At 45.6% G+C, this 20803-nt stretch overlaps 1 protein-coding gene across 2 annotated transcripts in view; it reads left to right on the forward strand.

Annotated features, from left to right (window-relative positions):
* The first annotated feature begins 7771 nt into the window (after positions 1 to 7771).
* COLQ (collagen like tail subunit of asymmetric acetylcholinesterase) overlaps positions 7772 to 20803 on the forward strand; it is a 54915-nt gene continuing 41883 nt past the window's right edge. For both annotated transcript variants that reach the window (XM_028129474.2, XM_054729645.1), the window contains exon 1: positions 7772 to 7877. In XM_028129474.2, coding sequence (XP_027985275.1) covers positions 7772 to 7877 — 106 coding nt within the window. The remainder of the gene's footprint in view (positions 7878 to 20803) is intronic.

A 20803-nucleotide genomic window follows, 5' to 3' on the forward strand; every position in this document is an offset into this window, starting at 1 on the left:
AATGGGAATTATAAGTCTAGTCCCACTGCCTCCCTTGTGAACACAATTTTTTAAAAAAGGATTTTATGAAAAATAAAACCCTACATAATATTTATTTATTTAGTATACCACTAACAGATTTATTGTATAAGACATGGATAAGAAAAAAAGGAGTAATAAATAACAGGAATTTAAAATGGTTTTAGAGGTTAAATATTTTTAGGGATAAAAGCAAAGAAAATGGGTTTCTTTTTTGTCTTTTATTATTATTTAATTAATGTATTTATTTTAATAATTTTTTATTGTTGAAGTTATTACATATGTTCCCTTTCCCCCCCCCACCGATGCCTTCCAGCCCTCCCCAGGTGGGTTTCTTTACTGCAGGATTTCCCAGAGGCTTTAGTATGCTGATATATATTGTAAATTTCCAATATAATTTACATAAAATAGGCAGCAGTTCCCAATTCTCTGTGTTTTTTTTAAAAAGGGGGTACCTCTTAGAATGGGTGGACCTCTCAAAGTTTGGGGAACATCGTATTGGGTAAGTTATTGTCACTATTGTGATTTCATCCAGGTGGCTCAAGGCCAGCTCAGTGCCAATCTCTTCCCTGAAAGAGTGAGGACAACCAAGCTGCGTGCCCTGGAGATGGAACTGCAGGCTTAATGCTTGGGTGAGTCTCACGAGTCTCATTAGACTTATTAGTTCTCCTGGTTCTCTGGCGATCTCTCCTTTACATTCGAGGCTCCATCATTCTGGCTCTGATTGAAGCTTGAGTTGCCAAGGCACAGAGAGCTATGGAGGGGCTTTCCCAGGGCTTCTCAGCTGCCCAGTCTTGTCTCCCTCCTGCTGATGCAGCTGCCAGCGCGAGGTAGCCAGGACTTCAGAGTAACTAAATCATGGTTAATTCTGGACCAGAAAGACCAGGCTCAGAGCTCTGTTCTCTGCCAAGACCAACCCAAATGGTCTGTCTGCTCCTCTCAGCATGTTGGCTTGTTGGACCTCAGACATGTAGGAAAGAAGTCTTTTTCCCTTTTTGCCTTCTTCTTTGTTCCTAAGGTTGCCAAGAATTTGATTTTACTTTTAAAAATGCTTTTATTTTTAAATTACAAGTTAAATAATGCTCATTGTAAAAATTTCCAATAATACAAATGTGTGTAGTTTTCCCCTTCTCTCATTGCACATAATTCCATCCCCAAGTGTGTAGTGTACATCATCCTAGAGCTTTCTCTGTGCACATGTAAATAATAGATAAAATAGATTTGCTTTTGCTTATATGTTTTCAATTTCACTCAGTATTTCATGGAAACCTTCCATGTCAGTGCATAAATGTGAAATATCTTTTTCTTATTTTTTAAAAGTCAAATATATTGAGGAAAATTTACATAAAATAAAATTTTCCCTTTTAAAAAAATACAGTTTGATGAGTTTTGACAAAGTGGACAACCACTCCAATCAAGATAAGAACACTTTCATCACCATCAAAATTCCCTTTGCAGTCAAATCTCTTCTTATAACCCTAACCCCTGGTAACTACTGATCTGTTCTCCATTCCTGTAGTTTGCCTTTTCCAGAATGCCATATAAATGGAATTATATAGTATGTAGCCTTTTGTGTTGGCCTCAGCATAATGCATTGCAATCCATCCATGTTACTTGTTTCAGTAATCAGCTTGACTGCTGTAATCATTTCACAATGTATATCAAAATATCATGATGTACACCTTAGATATATACAATTTTTGTTCACAAGTTTTTAATTTAAGAGGAGAAATCTCTGTCTAATTAAGGTCAATAAGGTGTTGTTGTTTTTTTTCTTCTAGAAGTTTAATAGTTTTAGCTCTTACATCTAGGTACATGATCTACTTTGAGTTAATTTTTAAGTATGGGGCAAGATAAGGGTTAAGGTTCATTTTTGTTTGTTTTGCATATGGAAGACCAATATTTCCAGTATTATTTGTTGCAGAGACTACTTATTCTTTGTCATGACTGTATAATGTTTGATTGAATGGAGGTTTGCTGATTTACACAGCTAGTCTCATATTCATGGAGAATTAGGCTGTTTCAAAGTTGAGGCTGTCATGAACATCCTTGCACCTAATACACTGGGCAGTTAAATGAGTATTGCTGTAGAATTTCTGATTGAAATCGCATGTTCATGTTAAGTGTTGATGGGTATCCCCAGGTTGTTCTTCAATATACTTTCCCACCTACAAGGCCTGAGAAGGAAGGCTTTCACTTTGATGGGATTTATTGGTGTAAGCCTTTTACAAATCTACAATAATTTCCTTCTGGAAAAATCTAATAGCCTGTGTTATTAGATTATGCAAGATTCAGAGCCCTTCCAAGAGGGTTTGAAGAAAAGATGATAATTTCTGCCTTGGCCAGTTAGGGTAAGCTCAGAAGAAATTGGCTCATAAAATACGTGGTACACGGGAAATGGAAATTTACCAAAAAAAAAAAAAAAAAAGGCCATTTGTTTAAAAAGTATTGGGGGTTTATAAATACCTCTGTGCTGTAGCCTCCCCTAAGGGTAGAGGTTCCTGTAATAACTTTAATCAGCAGTGACTTGCCCCCTAGTGGCCTGAATATGTACGTTCAGTCTCCCGTATGCAGGCTTACCTCTGGGCTGCTGTCAGTCCACAGACCCTCACTCTCTCACTATACTTACCAAAGTCCTCACTTGTACCAGGCATGTACCAGCCAGCTGCATATGCAAAGACACAAAGGGGTGCTAGGAGTGCAAGTTGCTCAGTGTAGCTGCAGCATAAAGTTATGCCACTTTACCTACTTTCTTCTCATCCTACAGTGTTATGATTTGGTCAACTTGATCTAACATTGTTGAGGATCTATTATTAGGTGACAGGGACTGTCCTGATGCCATGGGGATACACAGCGTTATGAAACAGTCCTCCATCATCAGGGACATTAACACAGGTTAAATACCAACACAAAATGGTGTAGAAGCAGTTCAAAAACAATACCAGCAGGTGTCACAAGCAGGACAATCCTATCTAATAAAGAGGGAATATGCTAATTGACCCTCACACCATTGCAAAGATGGTGGCGCCCACAGCCAATAAGGAGGGAATATGCTAACTGACTGCCCTGCCCTCAAAGATGGCGGCACCCACAGCCACAAGATGGTGGCGCCCAGACCCCTCAGCCCCCCAGCTGCCCAGGGCCACCCGAGGCTCAGGTAACCAGGGCCGGCCAAGGCTTGCTCTGCCAGCAATGGCAGCAGCAGAGGTGTGATGGGGCGTCGCCTTCCCCTGATCGCCGGGTCACCTCTCGCCCCTGAGGGCTTCTGGACTATGAGAGGGGGCAGGCCGAGCTGAGGGACCCCTCTCCAGTGCATGAATTTTCATGCACCAGGCCACTAGTATTGATATAATCTGTGCCAACTTCATGCTATCCTATATAATAAAAGCCTTATATGCTAAGTGGTCGTCCGGGCATCCATTTAACCAATCAAAGCTTCATATGCTAATGATATGCTAAGGCCGCTCAACTGCTCACTGTGACCTGCACTGACCACAGGGGGCAGATAGTCAACCGGTTGACCAGTCGCTATGACATGCACTAACCACCAGTCGCTATGACATGCACTAACCACAGGGGCAGATGCTCTGACCGGTAGGTTAGCTTGTTGCTGGGGTCCAGCCAATTGGTACTGAGCAAGATGGGTCAGATATGCCCTGGAGCCCTCCTGTGGTCCCTCCCCGGCTGGCCAACCTCTCACATCCCTCCCCAGCCCCGATCATGCACCGGTGGGGTCCCTCGGCCTGGCCTGCGCCCTCTCACAATCTGGGACCCCTCAGGGGATGTTGGAAAGCTGGTTTCGGCCCGATCTTGCAGACCAGGCCAAGGGACCCCACTGGTGCATTGGCCTCTAGTTGTTGCATAACAAATTATCCTACAACCTAGTGGCTTCAGGATACTGAAGGCAGAGACAATAGCCATTCTATTTGCTCATGAATGTGGGCTGGGGAGGGACGTGAGAGAACTGTCATCTGGACAGTTCTTCAGCTGGTCTCACCTGGGGTCACTTCTGTGACTACCATCATCTGGAGACCTGAGTGAGGTCTCTGGTTTAGTGCCTCATCTGAGAAGGCCAGATATCTGGAAGTTGGCTGCTCCCCTACACTCTATGGCCTAATCAATAGTCCAGACTTTTTTATGTAACAGTTGGCTTCTGAGAAAAGGCAAAAGCAGAGCCGGCAGGCCTGTTAAGAGCACAGTGTCACCTTAGTCACATTCTGTTAGTTAAAGTCAGTCATAAGGCCAGTTCAGATTCAACAGGACAGGAAATAGATTCCACCTCTTGTTGGGAAGAGTGGCATACGTGTACAGGGATGGGAGAGGTTTTTGCTGACCATCTTTGCACCCCATCTACCATGGTTCCCTGGGCTTCATTTTTTGCTATCTCTACATAGAAATTTGAGTTCATATATGATTCATCTCATGTTACCTTATTTAACCTTTCCAACAAACCTTTAAAAGGAACATGTCTCTATTTTATGATGGGAAAACTGAGGCTTAGCGAGATCTAATGATTTGTTCACTGTCACAGCAGAGCTGGGGTCAAGCCCATCTGGTGCTAGAGCTGTGGAGTGTCACCTTATAGTATGCCTTTACCCAGCTCTACCTTCCCCCAGATTCCATAAATACCAAACCATTTATGAATTAAGTCCCATGAAGCACTAGGACTTACTAGTATTAAATTAAAGCAAAATGGACAATTCTGGATTATTATTTATTTTAGTAATCTAAAGATCTCTATAACAGGCTTTATAAACTCATAAGAGGTATTCATTTAAGGATGCAATACTTTTTATTTGGAGGATTTTGTCTAGCCGAAGATCAAGTCAATGATGCTATTTCTCCAAATATAGTTAAAAAAAATTAAAGTTAATGGGGTAACATCCTACCTAATAATAGACAAATATGCAAATTGACCATACCTCTGACACAACCACAAGCCATGCCCACAAGCCACGCCCACCATCCAATCAGAGCGCATATGCAAATTAACCCAACCAAGATGGCTACAGCCACAGAGAGCAAGGTTTCCTCGGTAACAGAGGAAGCCAAGCTTTCCGCCTGCCCTTGCCAGGCCTAAGCCTCCACTCAAGCTACAAAGTTTCAATTATAGAAGGTAAACAAATTCAAACAGAAATGGCGGCAGAATGGAGCTTGAGAGAGCAGGCCAGGGTTGCTCCCGGCAACAGGGGAAGCAAAGCTTTCCGCACACCTTGGCCGGGCCCACCCACTTAAGCTACAAAGTTTCAATTATAACCCCAACAGAAATGGCTGCCGGCCGCGGAGGGAGCCCCAGGCTTGGCTCTGCTCCAGGCTACAAAGTTTCAATTGTAGAAGGAAAATAAATTCCAGATACCAGGGCCTCCACTTGGGTTGCCAGGGGGCATGGCCGGCCTGCAAACCACCACAGGCCCTTTGCTCAGGTCACCCCACGCCCCAAGGGAACCCCCACCCTTGTCCGGGACACCCTTCAGGGCAAACCAGCTGGCCCCCACCCCTGTACCAGGCCTCTATCCTATCTAATAAAAGAGTAATATGCAGATTGATCATCACTGTAACACACAATATAGCTGCCCCCATGTGGTCAAAGATCCTGCCTCCATGTGGACACAAGATGGCCACCACAAGATGGCCAGCAGGAGAGGGCAGTTGGGAGGCACCCAGCCTGCAAGGGAGGGCAGTTGAGAAGGACCAGGCCTGCAAGGGAGGGCAGTTGAGAGGGACCAGGACTGCAAGGGAGGGCAGTTGGAGGTGATCAACCCTTCAGGAGAGGGCAGTTAGGGGTGACCAGGCCGGCAGAGGAGGGAAGATGGGGGCAAACAGGCTGGCAGTGGAGTGGTTAGGGGGTGATCAGGCTGGCAGGCAGAAGCGGTTAGGGGCAATCAGGAAGGCAGGCAGGCAAGCAGTTGGGAGCCAGTAGTCCTGGATTGTGAGAGGGATGTCTGACTGCCCGTGGGATCGGGCCTAAATGGGTAGTCGGACATCCCTCGAGATTGGAGAGGATACAGGCTGGGCTGAGGGACAACCCCCCTCCATGCACGAATTTCGTGCACCGGGCCTCTAGTTGATTAATAACATTACATAAGTTTCAGGTGTACAATTCTATAATACATCATCCATATATTGCATGTGTGCTCACCACCCAAAGTCTAGTCTGTATCTATGTGTATTTGTTTGTTTTGTTTCTTCATTTGTTGCTTTCTGTTTCATATCCCATATATGAGTGAAATCATATGGTTCTTTTTCTTTTCCATCTGATGTATTTAACATGATACTTTCAAAATTAATCCATGTTGTTGCAAATGGCAGGATTTCACCCTTTTTATGACTGTGTAATATTCCATTGTATATGTGCACCACATCTTTTTTATCCAGTCATCCACTGAAGGACTCTTAGGTTGTTTCCATGTCTTGGCTACCATGAAAAATGCTGCAATGAATGTTTTCAAAATTTTGGGGTAGATATCCAGAAGAGAGATTGCTGGGTCATGTGGTAACTCTAGTCTTAAATTTTTGAGGAATTGCTCATACTGTTTTCCATAGTAGCTGTAATTCTCATCAGCAGTGTGTGAGGGTTCCTTTTTCTCCAGATCTTCTCCAACACTTATTTCTTGTCTTATTGATAATAGTCATTCTAACGGGTATGAGGTGATATCTTCTTGTGGTTTTGATTTGCATTTTGTTATAACTAGTGAAGTTGAGCATCTTTACATATATCTGGGGGATTATGGGCGGGGCCAGCTGGGGAGGGGGAGGCTGCGTGCAGATCAGGGTGGTGGGGGCCCATTGAGGGCAGGGCCGGCTGAGGGTAGGGGCTGCAGGAGGTTGGCCAGCCAGCCCCACCCCCCAATTGGACCTGTTTGCTGGCCACAGTGGGCATCATAGTGACTGGTCATTCTGGCATTCCGGTTGCTGGCTTTTTATATATATAGATTGTTTGTGAATATGTTCTCATATTTGGTTGATTACCTTCCAATATAATTTGATAAATAATCATTCACTTTCTAATCCATTGACTTTTTTCATTTATTTTGCTTTACATGGGATGGAATTTATAGCTTCTGGAGAGAGAATAAACATTATTCATGGAGAAAGCTGTTTTGCAAAATGTAACACCCCTTGCCTGCACCTTTTATTGGATGATTAAGCAAAAAAATCCAAGGTCGACTTTACATATGTCACCCAGTGGGTAAAAATGTCACAGACTGACAGCAGAAGGATTTGTGTCCATGGAAATTCAGCTTGAATCAGAAGAGCCCATTCTGTGATGCTGCAGGGCACCTCCATTCCGAGAGGTAGATGCCTGTCGGTGGGTAATCAATTAGAAAATCTATATGCCCTTGAGGACTGCTTCTAGTCAGCATCAAGACTTGGCTGCCTTTTCATCCCTCTTCAATAGCCACTTACCTCAGTCTCCAAAAGAGAAAATTCTGACATCTTAATTTTAATGTGAGCATTTGATCTAGTGCTTGAGATAAATATAACCCTGAGTAGTATAGAGAAGGTTTAATGGGAAATGGTTGGCATTCTTTCTTGGTAAAGGCACAGGGAAAAGAGAGAGGCCGAGGGAGAGAGGGAGAAAGGGAGAGAGAGGGAGAGACAGAGAGAGAGAGAGAGAGAGAGAGAGAGAGAGAGAGAGAGAGAGAGAGAGAGGCGAACAGCAGTGGGGAAGACAAAAACAGATCAGCAAGGCTCCACGGCAGCCTGGAGGCAAGGCTGCTGAGAACTTGACACTTTCCAGACCCCAGCCAGCATGGTTGTCCTGAATCCAATGACTTTGGGAATTTATCTTCAGCTTTTCTTCCGCTTTGTCGTGTCTCAGCCTACTTTCGTCAACAGTGTCCTCCCAATTTCAGCAGGTAAATGATGACCGCGTTCCTCTCTTCCACCTCTTTGCGGCAGGGGGAGGAAGGAAGATTGATTTGCAACATGTCCTGGTGTTTTTCTTAGTCTACTCTTGCTGGAGGGAGGCTGGAAGGGAGCCGACCACCCTAGAAGCTCTGTCACTTCAGCTGGTCTTGGAAGCCCCTCTGTCCTTGTTCCAAAAGTTGTTTCTGCCTTCCCTCACTTCTTACTCTCTTTTGCCACACAATTTCATTTTGACAGGGGATTGTGGGGAGCTTAAAAGAGATGGAAAGAAGTGCAAGTGAAAGAGAAGTGAGTTCCAGACGTTTCTATAAATACATCCCTGACCCCTTCTGAAGGGGGCTTGACTCAAAGGGAATGATGTGGAACGAACATGCCACTGTCCCAGCTCGGGCAGTGTCGCCGATTGCCAGGACCATCCCACAAAAGGGGAAAGGAGTCCTGTTGATTCTCTGGGGTGGTAAGGAGCCCCCATGCAGCCTCGGGACTAGGTCTTCCATTTCTCCAGCCCTGTCTGATTTCCTGTTGTCCTTTCTCCCTGGCGTGGGCCTTCTCTTCAGCTTCAGATGACGCAGCTGGGAGAAGGGGGCTTTCTGGGGAAAGGCAGAGGTGTTCCAGAGAGAGAGCCAGGCCTGAAGCTGGGTGTCTGCTTGGTGCAGTGCTGGGAGGCGAAGGCAAGGGGGCTTTCCCTGCCAGCGTGGCAACCTTTTCTGTTGCCCTTGTCCTGTCTGTCCCAGAGCAGCGGGAGTATTGGGTTACTGGCATAGCCTATTTCAACCATTCTGGGCAAACAAGTATTTTCAGAGGGCTTGAGGGAGGCAGACAGACCCCAGGCTTTGCTGCCTGTCTCCTCAGAGCCTCCCTCAGTTTGCCTCAGTCATCCACGGCTCTCCCTAGAAATGGCAGTCAGTCACATGCTCCAACATGAATCTCATATATACTTTGAGGCAGAAATTTTGCTCTCACTGTCTTTGCTAGAAACGCAGAGAAGGCACAGCTCAGAATTCAGTCCCCAACCCCTGTCCATTCATAAAAACAGTTCATCAACATGATGTGTTGCCAGCGTCTGTGGGCCCTGAGGGAAGGGCTCAGAAGGGCGTGGGGCTAATTATAGAAGTGTGAGGAACTGAAGGAGGGTAGGGATTTGTGGAGAATATGGGGGCGGGGAGGGGGAAGGAAAGGTGGTTGGTTGTGCCACCACGAGTGTGCCAACATGCTCCCCCCAAATTCAAGTTGACAGCACCAAGCTTCTTCTGGGAGTGAGAGTCTTTATTCCACTACTTAAGGGAGATGCTGGATAGATGGTTCTTAATCTTGTTTGGGCCATAAATTCCTTTGAGAATCTGCTGAAGGCTCAGGACTTAAGGAAACAGTCCTCTGGTTCTAGCCTTGCCCTGGTGGGCTGTCTGACTTCTGGGAGATAGTTAGCCTTAGGCGGTAAGCACTATGTGGGCAGGGACTGTGTCTGCCTTGTACATTAGCATCATTTCCCCAGGGTCAGAATAGTGCCTGGAGCATAGTAGGTGCTCAATAAATATTTGGTGACTGGATGAGTGAATGAAGGAATAAAACTTCTCATCTATAGATTGAGGTATGCCATCATTTTGTAACACTTAATTTAGATAGTACGAGTTCTGAAAGTTAGGGAGAAAAGAACCTCTGATTTTCTTTGAACTCCTTGTCTTAGAGAGAGCCCTGACCTTTGTACAGATTGTACCAGTCAGGGTAACACCAGGAAAAAGAAGCAAGTCTATGGTTCTGATGAAAATACTTGAAGGAACCAGTTTCAGAGGTTGTGGGCAGGGTTAAGGGAATCAACAAGGAGTGTTGATAAATTAGCAACTGTGGGAGCTTTTACCACCTTTGTGCTTGAAAAGACAAGAGGAAAAAATGGGAAATAGATTCCAGGAAGATTTGGGACCTGGGAGGAGGGGTCACTGAGCAGGAGTTTTGATCACAGAGGAGTCTAAGGCGGGCGAGAAAGTGGAGAAGAAATACCTTTCTTTCAATACAACCACCTGTTGGCCAAACACAACCTGAAGCCCAGGCAGAGGAGCTTCTTGATCAGTCATGGGGGTCAGCCTCTGGGGTGCAGAGTGAAGGGAGGTGGTGGGAACGTAGAGTAGTTAGCCCACACATCCATAAGCACTTCCTCGTGAATTGCTAGGTCCAGACCTTCTGGTTGGGAATGTGGTCTTCAGACATTTGCTGAAACAGTAAGGTAGAGAGCTAGAGGAAATCACTAACGTGACAGAAAATACAGAGAAAAAAAAAATCTGCTGTCTCCTGTAGTCACTTGGCTTTGCCTCCTTCATTTAGTTGTCAGGCCTTCCTGATAGCAAAGTTTAGACATAGACTTATGCCTTGAAATGGGAACTTTTCCTTGACACAGGAGAACTTTAATTCTTTGACAATATTTTCCAACAATTTGCTGTGAAATATTCTGTATTCAAGCTTGTTGATTCTTACTCTTCCTGTGCTCATAGAAACAAGGGCCACCAGGAAGATCTTTTCTTTTCTTTTTTAATATATATATTTTTATTGATTTCAGGGAGGAAGGAAGAGGGAGAGAGAGAGATAGAAACATCAATGATGAGAGAGAATCATTGATTGGCTGCCTCCTGCACGCACCCTCCCCGCCATCCCCCCGCCCCCCCGCCCCGGGGATCGAGGCTGCAACCTGGGCATGTGCCCTTGACTAGAATCAAACCTGGGACCCTTCAGTCTGCAGGCCGACCTCTATCCACCGAGCCAAACCGGCTAGAGCGGAAGATCTTTTCATTTTACCCATTACACCTTAGTGAGTGCCTCCTGGGTGCCTTGTGCTATAGGGGACACAGAGACAAGTGCAATGTTGCCTCTGCTCTGGGGAACCCATGGTCATTGGCTGTCAAAACCCAGGCAGCCCAACCAGCACATGCTAAATTCTCCAGAGAGGGGCTGTGATGGAGGAAGAGCTCTTACGGGCACCTAGCCTGGTGCTCACATCCCTCTCTCCAGGAAAGACTGTATTCCAGCAATGCCAGACACAGCACCCACTATCTGCATCAGATGCTCATTACCCACTGCCAGGTCCCAGAGGAGAACCAGGAAAGGAGCAAAGTATCAGAGGCCAACACTGATGATAGAAATCTGAGCACTAAAGCACATGCGTTTGCTATGCAGAAAACACGCTCAGGCCTCTACTCCAAGCCTATTAACTCTACTTTGGACACCATTCTAACATGCTTAGATAGGTTTCTTGAAGGGTGGAGAATTCACTGTAGCATATTAGATTTTGGGAGTGGGTCTGCTGCTTAAGATACACACAATGACAACAAAATGACAGCTTGTAAAATTGGTTACAAGAAAAATGGTAAAGAACTGGGGAATGGTCTGAGATTAAAAATAATAATAGTAGACTGGATTATTTCTAGAGCAACTGTTTTGTACATCGCCCCCCCTCCCCGAAGGCCTCATGAACTTATAGCACATTTACTGCATTTACTGGCTTTCACTATGATGAGCATGAATGACCCAGTGAAGACTGAATTGTGTTCACTTTATTTTGCTTAAGAAGCAGATAAGTGAACCGTGACCAGGACAGCCAGTGGTGAACCTGAGGAGGGGCGGTAAAGGATTAAAGAAAACAGACAAGAGAATATAGTTGGGGTCAGGTGGATCACTGTGCCTGGATGAGGACACCATGACTCTGCCTGTAAGCTGAATCTTTATTTTATAGTCAGATCACACAAAGCAAAACAAGGGAGTTGTCAAGATATTTACAATGTTCTTAGGAGTTTTAAATCTGCTTCTTTCCTTTTATTGCAATTCTCTGAACCCTATCAAGCTTTGTTTTGGCAGCACTTGCTGTACCTCCCTCAGCCCACATCCCTCAACTACCTAAGGACTACAAGTTCGGACTATAAAGCCAAGCTTACATACAACCATAGCTTTTGGCTATAATTGTGCTGGGAGGGCTTTGCCCTCTAAGTTGGGACTTGTATGTGGCTTTGCCTCAAGAGGACCATGCCCTCTCGTCAGTCCAAGGCTTGATCCTGTCCAAACACTGTAGTCACTCTCCACAGATAAGTGTCAAATGTATTTAAAAATAATTTTAATTGAACATGGCCCTAAAATTTTTAATGTCAGGAACCTTAATGTTGGTATATTGTTTTAACCATTGCTAGGTAATACACCATCCTCACACTCAGTGGCTTACACAACAATCACTTATTGAAGCTCACATGTTTGTGGGCCAACTAAGAGTCAGATGATCTAGCTTGGTTTTGGCTGGCCCTGCCTGGGCTCACTATGAGTCTGTGGATTGACTCAGCTCCAATAGCCATTCACAGATGTACCTCGGTCAGTAGTTGTACAATTTCTAGGATGTGGTGGCACAGACCCAAGGATAATAATATTTATAGACATGCAGACCTTCCACACACTTCAATTTTTGTAATTCTCACATTACCTCTGGGATGGGTGTGACATCACTTCTACATTTTAGATGAAGAGATGATGGTTCAGAGGTTAAGTGACTTGCCCAAGATCACACAGCTGGTATATGGGAAAATTGGAGGCTGGAATCCTGTCCTCTGACTCTAAGTTGGGGTCTTTTACTAATGTAGACCAAATCTGCTTATGGCCAGGATAAATAATAATATTAGATCTTAAAGTGCTGTAGGTTCTATCTTTTGAAAACTCAGCTCTAGGTTCTTTTTAAAAAATTCTTCATTCCTTCAATTTTAATTCTTTTCAACTACAGTTGATGTATAATATTATATTAATACAACATAGTGATTAGACATTTATATAACTTATGGAGTGATCACCCTGATAAGTCTAGGACCTATCTGATACCATACATAGTTTTTATTAGATTCTTTATTCTTTATTCTCTCCTACCTTCTCAGGATATCAATGCCCAAAGCTTTTAGCAAATGATTGAATTTTACTTTATACTAAAGTGTACATGACTTGCCAGGATACTGGTTTATCTTTCCTCTGAAAGCATTTGTATTTTAACAGGGGTTAAAGTACTAACGTATGCTCTAGTAAGATGAGCTCCAAGAAGGGTATTTTGGGCGATGAGGCCATTCTACCAAGGGAATACCACTTCACAGACATTCTCTGCAGGCACTGTGAGTCATCTTACCCTATACCCACACAGACAGTGTGGCTTCCCTCTTCCAATACAGGACCTCTCAGGCAGGCAGGGACTCACCAGATGATGTGGGTCACGGTCTCGGATACCAGATGGTGAAAAGACCCAAATCCAGTCCTGTAGAGTGAGTCATGTGGAAGAATGGGAATTCTGTCTGGGTGCTGGAATCTTTTCCAGTTGGCTGCTGATAGGGCCCAGAGCAGGAGTTTTGTGACCGTGTAGGACATGATATCTAGCCCAGCACTCTCCTGACTAGAAGTCAGTGAGGACACCACTTGGGAACCAATCATGGTCTTGGCAGTAGATTATGGGCCATTTGTTTGTATCTGATGCTGATCAGCTATTGTTTAATGTTCTCAGCCATCTCCTTCTATTTAGCTCCCCATATTTCTTCTAGATAATATAATCAGTGAGAGTTCTTACAGTAGAGGGCTCTCCGGGGGTCCCGGCTTTCCTACTTCTTCCCACCCCATGCCTCTGAATAAAGCTGTGACTCATCTTCAACTCAGACATACAGAGTGGTGGGTGTGAGAGATGGGAGTCCTTCCCTTCAGATACCCAGGGCCAAACTCCCACATTGCCATTCACCACACTCAAGCCTGCTTTCCTCAGATCTACAGCCATCGCTGCCACAACCATACAAAAACAATGCAGCTCTAAAATGAAAAGAATTCCCTTCTAACTTCAATGAGCCACCAAATAAGCTGGTGTCCTGTCTTCTTACAATGTAGTTCACATCATAAATACTCATATGACTCTTATAATTGGTACCTATTATTTCTAAACCTCTCATTTTGCAAAGCATTTTCACTGCTACAGTTGTATTTGCTCTTCACAGCAGTCCTTATGTGAAGGGTCTTGGGTTTGAATCCTGACTCTTGGTTATCTGCTATGTGATTATGGGAAGGTCACATCACAAATTGTGCTGAGCTCCAAATTCCTCATCTGTAAATGGGAGTGATAGTCTACATCTCACAGGATTGCTATGTGGATTGATTGATTCAACAGATACTTAATAAGTGCCGGATATATACCTGGAACAGGGATGCAGCAGTGGCCAGACAAAAGTATCCCACCCACATGGCGTTCCTGTCAGCACCCTGAGAAGAACCTGTCTAGGCTAGTGTGCTGGTCCCAGGAGGTGGCTGGAGGACCCTGCAGCAGACCGGAAGCTCACACACTAGCTGCCCAAGGACCAAATCCAGTTAGCCATTTTCAGCCTTCATGCCATAGTACTAAAAAAGAAAGAGAGAGAGAGATTTAAAAATTTTGCCTTAGTTGCTAACATTTAAGAATGAAGTGATTCAACTTAAAAAAAAAAAAAAGTTTTCTTATGTCTCTTAAAAACAACAAACCACTTGAAAACCAGGATGACCTGGCAGTCCTGACCACACCCTCTGGTCTACCTTCCTTAGTCCATCCACCTGTCTGGCCATGTGACTTTTTGACCTCGGGGTTGGAAGCTCTGCTGAACTGGACTCTACCCACTCCTCCTTTAGCAGTCTTGGGCATTTTCCCAGAACTCCCAAACTCGGCAAAGCTCAGTCTGAAAGTCAATGTTCTAGGTCAGTGGTTCTCAAGCACTGGTCCTCGGCTCTGGCTAGACAGAAGAATTACCTGAGATGCTTTCCAGAAGCTCAGTGTCCAGACTGAACAGACTAAATTAAGTAAATCAGAATCTCTGGGCCTGGGATCGGGCAGTGATGATGTTTAAGGGTCTCCAGGTGATTTTTGTTGTCCATCCAGGGTTAACCATTGAACTATAGCCAGCATTAGAATGGCCTAAAATGCTTGTTAAAACACAGACTGCTGGGCCCCATTCCTGGAGTTGGATCCGGCATGTCTGGAATGGGGCACAGCAGTTTGCATTTGTAATAAGATCCCAGGTGCTGCTGATGCTGCTGGTCCACGGAATTGAGAAATACTGCTCAAGTTTGCCTCTGAGTTCCTGTATCAGTGTCACATTGCCCTCTTCTGCGTCAAGTCTTCCTCTGCCTCTCTCTTACAAGGATGTTTGAGATTACCTGGGTAACCTCTCCATCTTAAACCTCTTAATTTAATCATACCTGCAAAATTCCTTTTGCCATATAAGGTAACATTTACAGGTTCCAGGAGTCAGGATCTGGACCTTTTTGGGGGCCATATTTCAGCCTACCACAGTTACCTTTTCCCTGCGTAAGTGTCCCACAAGTGCTTTTTGTAACTGATGTCAGCATCAAAGTCACAGATGTCTATACTGTCTTCATTTGGGTTCCTTCCCAGAGCAGACCCTGAGACAGAACTTGGGTGCAAGTTGTTTATTTGGGAGGTGATCCCAGTTGGGCAGTGGGAAGGCAAGACAGGAAATACCAGGTGAATTTGATGAGCAGATTCTGGGGACCTCCAGGAGATGGGGGACTGGGTTATTTATCCACCACCTCCTGAGGACATGCTTGCCCACAGCAACTCCCATGGCTGGAGAAGCTCTCTTGCATAGTCACAGGTGCTTGTGGCCAGAGCTGAGGCCACGGGGCTGATGAATGCTGAAGGATATGGGCAGGGAGTGACAGCATCTGCCGTAGATACTTAGAGCAGCTGTGGTTCTGCTGGCCTTGGCACAGTGGCCATCTCCATCTGCTGCTTCTGGGCAGGGGCAGTTACAGTTCAGCACTCCCTGCCTGATACAGGAGCTGGGGGCCAGTTGCTAGAAGAGCCCCCATTCACACTAATAAAGCTGCTTTGCATTGAGCACTTTCTATTTGCTAGACTCTTCATATGACTTCTAATCTTCACAATTTCACAAGCCATTGGTGCCCCCCATTTTACCAAAGGGGAAACTAACCTTCAGAGAGATACAGTCACTTGCCTGAGGTCACACAGTGCCAGGGACAAAATTTCAAATCAAGACTTTTATTTTTTTAATTTCTTTTTTTATTGTTTAAAGTATTACATGTGTCTCCTTTTTCCCCCATTGATCCCACTCGGGCCACTCCCATCCCCCAGGACAAGCCCCCACTGCCCCAGTGTCTGTGTCCATTGGTTATGCTAATATGCATGCATACAAGTCCTTTGGTTGATCTCTTACATCCCCACCCACCCCACCTCCCTTGCCTTCCCTCTGAGGTTTGACAGTCTGTTCGGTGCTTCTCTGTCTCCGGATCCATTTTTGTTCATCAATCTATGTTTTCATCATATTGCACAAATGAGTGAGATCATGTGATGTTTATCTTTCTCCGACTGGCTTATTTCACTTAGCATAATGCTCTCCAGGTCCATCCATGCTGTTGCAAATGGTAAAAGTTTCTTCTTTTTTATAGCAGCACTAGAGGCTCGGTGCATGAAATTTGTGTACTTGGGGGAGGGGGTCTCTCAGCCTGGCCTGCACCCTCTTCCAGTCCGGGAGCCCTGGGGGGATGTCTGACTGATGGCTTAGGCCCACTAAGCCATCAGTCAGACATCCTTAGCATTGCCACGGAGGCGGGAGAGGCTCCCACCACTGCTGCTGTGCTCACCAGCCGTGAGCCAGGCTTCTGGCTGAGCGGTGCTCCCCCTGTGGGACCACACTGATCACCAGGGAGGGGCAGCTCCTGCGTTGAGTGTCTGCCCCCTGGTGGTCAGCGTGCATCATACTGACGGTCATTCCACAATTCAGTCATTTGCATATTAGCCTTTTATCATATAGGATTATTATATAGGATAGTATTCCACTGTGTAGATGTACCACAGCTTTTTAATCCACTCATCTGCTGATGGGCACTTAGGCTGTTTCCAAATCTTAGCTATTGTAAATTGTGCTGCTATGAACATAGGGGTGCATATGTCCTTTCTGATTGGTGTTTCTGATTTCTTGGGATATATTGCTATAAGTGGGATTACTGGGTCGAATGGGAGTTCCATTTTTAACTTTTTTGAGGAAACTCCATACTGTTTTCCACAGTGGCTGCACCAGTCTGCACAAATCAGGACTTCTTGATCTCCAAATCATTGCAGAGGCAAAATAGCCATGTGATCAGGAGAAGGGCATCTGGTGCCACCCAGGCTGGGTTCAAATTTTGTGTTTCCCTTAGCTTTGTGATGTCAGGCAGACAAATTACCCTTTCTGTGCCTCAGTTTTCACATCTATAAAATCTGGCCAAAAGTAGGATTTACCTTACAGATCAGTTGTGAAGATTAAGTGGGCTAATTATGAATATAAAGTACTTAAAATAATACCTGGTATGTGATGTATAAACCTTTTTAGAACCTCACAGTGTCTACACATGCCAAGAGGTTCATGATTTCCCCTAAGATGCATTTGTGTCAAGAGGCAAAAGTCCCAAATAACTTTTTGCTGAAACCATTCAGTAAGTTAAGGCAAAAAAAAGGGGGCTCAGCTTTTATCCATTGTCCATTTGTGAATCAGTCCCTAATGTAGAGGCACGTAGACCAGGGAAGGAATATCTTCTCTTGGTGACTGGCCTTCCCAGATGGCTTTAAAAATACACCTGGCCCTATTCCATTTCCTAGCCCAGAGCACGCAGCTTCATTCAATCTGGCACTTACGTCTCCATGACAACCAACATAAGCACAACGTGTGACCGCACGCACGTTGGGAGCTGGCAACAGCTGAAGGAGAGGCCTCATGGCTGCTGTGGGCTTTGCACAGTAAACCAGCTGGGGTCTGAAAAAAAGAGAGGGAAGCAAAGAAAGAAGCATGAATGTGAGTTGGACAGGTTCCTCCCCTTCCAGGCCTCCCACTCTTTTTCCTGCTCATCCTGCAGTGCCGCTCACCTGGTATCTTTCTGAGAGGTCTAGAGAAAGCCCCAGCAGCTTTTGTGCTGCAGCTGGTAGTTCTCCCTTGGGGCACATGCTCCAGGAGGGACCTACCAGGGGTCTCAGACCTGGCATGGTGCTTCTTGGGGACCCAGGAGGGTGGGGATGGAGTGACGATGGCCATACTACCTGCCCAACTGGGGCTTTCTTACTTTGCTGTGACTCGGGATTTGGTCAAGTGTTTGAAATTGTCCTTATATGAGGGGTCTGTGAGGTGGGGTCATTGTCGTTGAGGATTGACACTGGGCTGCCCCTTTGTAACCAAACAGAACTGACTCATTTTGAGATCATTCATACCGGGCTGGCCTTCAAAGGCTTCTTGATTCTCTGTGGTCATCTAGTGAGGACACAACCTTTATCCTTGTTGTCTATTTTTCTGAGAGCTTTATTGGGTAAGGTCGTGGTAGTGAGAGTAAACGGTGGAAAAGACAAAGGACCTCCGTGTCCAGGAAGCAGCAGGGCCCTGAGGGAACAGTGTGGGTTTGGGGGGCACACTCCTTCACTCTCTGTGTCTGCCCATAGAAAGTGAGGGGTGGGGAGTGGAAGCTGAGTTGGCTGTCTGGACAGTCCGGAGCCTGGAAATGCTTTCCCCAAAATATCTGAAGTAAATGGTTTCTCTCCCTTTTTTTCTTTTTTTTAATTATCCAAATCAACTGCCTCAGCCCACACCTCCTCTGCTGGGCAGGCCTAAGAGTAAGAGTGCCCCTGCCTGACAGGTAGAGCTGCCATGCCACTGTGGTGATTGCTGCTGAGGAGGTGTGGGGACGCCAAGTCAGCGGGTTGGGCAATTTGCCTGTTTACTAATGTGCTTAGAGAGGTATTACGGTCACAACCCCACCACTTACCTGGCCTATAACAGCCTTCAGGCTTGTTAATATTTCCTCCATTTGATAGATCAGTAAACTGAGGTTCAAAGAAATGCCCAGGGCACTAAGGGAAAATTTGGGAAACTTGGCTTATTTATTTGGACCTGCCACTAACTCCTGGGGCATGTGTAGTGTTGGACAAAGCATTTGCTCATTGTGTGAGACTCAGTTTCCTCATCTGCAAAATGAAGAGATGGGCCAGATTTCAAAGACCCTTTTCACTGTAGACTTTCCCTGGCTTTGTGGCTAACAAAGTCAAATTTGCTTGCTCATTTCCACACTTAGCACCTACCCAAAGAAGGGGCCTTGGCACGTGTTTCTCTTCTGAGCATTGGCACCTGAGTATCCATGAAGAGAGTAAAAGGCATGGGTTCACATTCAGACAGCTCTGGACTTGAGTGACTTCTTTGTGATGCACTAGCTGAGTGATCTTGGCCAAGCGGTCTTGGTTTAGTTTCTTAACACCTCAGTTTCCTCCTCTGTAGAATGGGGACAATAAGAATACCTACCTCATTAGATGGCAGTGAGGACTCAACAAGTTAACAGGTAGAGCTTTGCACTGCTCCTGGAACATAGTTATGCTCTCAGTTACTGGTTGCAACATTATTCCAAATGGTGAGAGATTTGGAGTTCAGGCCATTTGCTTCTTCCTGGGATGTTTCACTTCTACTCTAATTGCACCTGCTCTTGTTTGATGGCTGGAGAGAATTGCTCATGGTGCTAAAGAGTCCAGTTTCAGAATTCAGAGTCTCCATTCAAAGCCCGTTACAGTACAGTAGATGGGCTGTGGAATTGGAGGTCTGGGCTCAGAAGCCCTGCTCTACAGGACCTTGAATGTCAGAGTCTAGGTTCTCCACACCTAGAAAAGGGGGACATAATAGAAGATAATTTGAGGGATTATTGGTGAAGGTCAAAGGAGAAAGCATTGGAGGGCCTAGCTCTGAGTTGTACTCAGGAGTTGTTGTGCCTTGAGGGGTGACACTGGACTCTCATGACCTGGAAAGCCTAGGGTCACACCTGAGGACAATAACAGCTTACTGAGTCCTCAGCAGAAAAGCCTGCTGATGCCCAAAGTCCACCCCAGGTGGCCCTCCCTACAGTTGTGAAGGAGAAAGCTCACTTCTCAGACAGAGGGGAACTCACTAGGAAATTCCCAGGTCACTACAGTCCTGAGAGTGTCCACCCTTTGGAAATTGTGCGATCCTGTGCGGAACCTAGCTGGTAGGACAAGCCACTTCCCGTATCCAATTCATCCATGTCAGGAGAATGGGGCTCTGTCCACACAGCATCTGCCTTGTATAGAATGATAGCTTTGTCCCCTTCAACATAGAAAGTGGATGCCAAGTCACCAAGCCTGACAGTGTGGGTCCTCCTAGGTCAGTGGTCGGCAAACTCATTAGTCAACAGAGCCAAATATCAACAGTACAATGATTGAAATTTCTTTTGAGAGCCGAAAACTGACTTCTGTGCATGGGCCATGAAGTTTCAGTCGCACTGTATGTGCGCGCCCGCACGTGGTATTTTGTGGAAGAGCCACACTCAAGGGGCCAAAGAGCCGCATGTGGCTCGTGAGCCACAGTTTGCCGACCACTGTCCTAGGTAATCAGAGGAAGATTATTAAATACTAGAGGCCCGCCAAAACTGGTTTGGCTCAGTGGATAGAGCGTCGGCCTGCGGACTCAAGGGTCCCAGGTTCGATTCCGGTCAAGGGCATGTACCTTGGTTGCGGGCACATCCCCAGTAGGGGGTGTGCAAGAGGCAGCTGATTGATGTTTCTCTCTCATCGATGTTTCTAACTCTCTATCCCTCTCTCTTCTTCTCTGTAAAAAATCAATAAAATATATTTAAAAAAATAAAAAATAAAAATAAATAAATAAATACTAGAGGCCCGATGCATGAAGATTCATGCAAGAATGGGCCTTCCTTACCCTGGCTGCAGGCACTGCCTACGCTCCAGCCGGAGCCACCTTTCTGCCTTCCCACGCTGCCCAGAGGCCCGGAGTGGCTGGGGCAGTGTGGAACGCCTGCGTTTTTGCCATGGCAATGACGCAAGCATCCCGCCCTGCCCCCGGCCACTCGGTGCCTGCATATGCAAATTAACCCACCATCTTTGTTG

Source organism: Eptesicus fuscus, chromosome 18, assembly GCF_027574615.1.
Source record: "Eptesicus fuscus isolate TK198812 chromosome 18, DD_ASM_mEF_20220401, whole genome shotgun sequence".
In the NCBI taxonomy this organism is placed as follows: domain Eukaryota; kingdom Metazoa; phylum Chordata; class Mammalia; order Chiroptera; family Vespertilionidae; genus Eptesicus; species Eptesicus fuscus.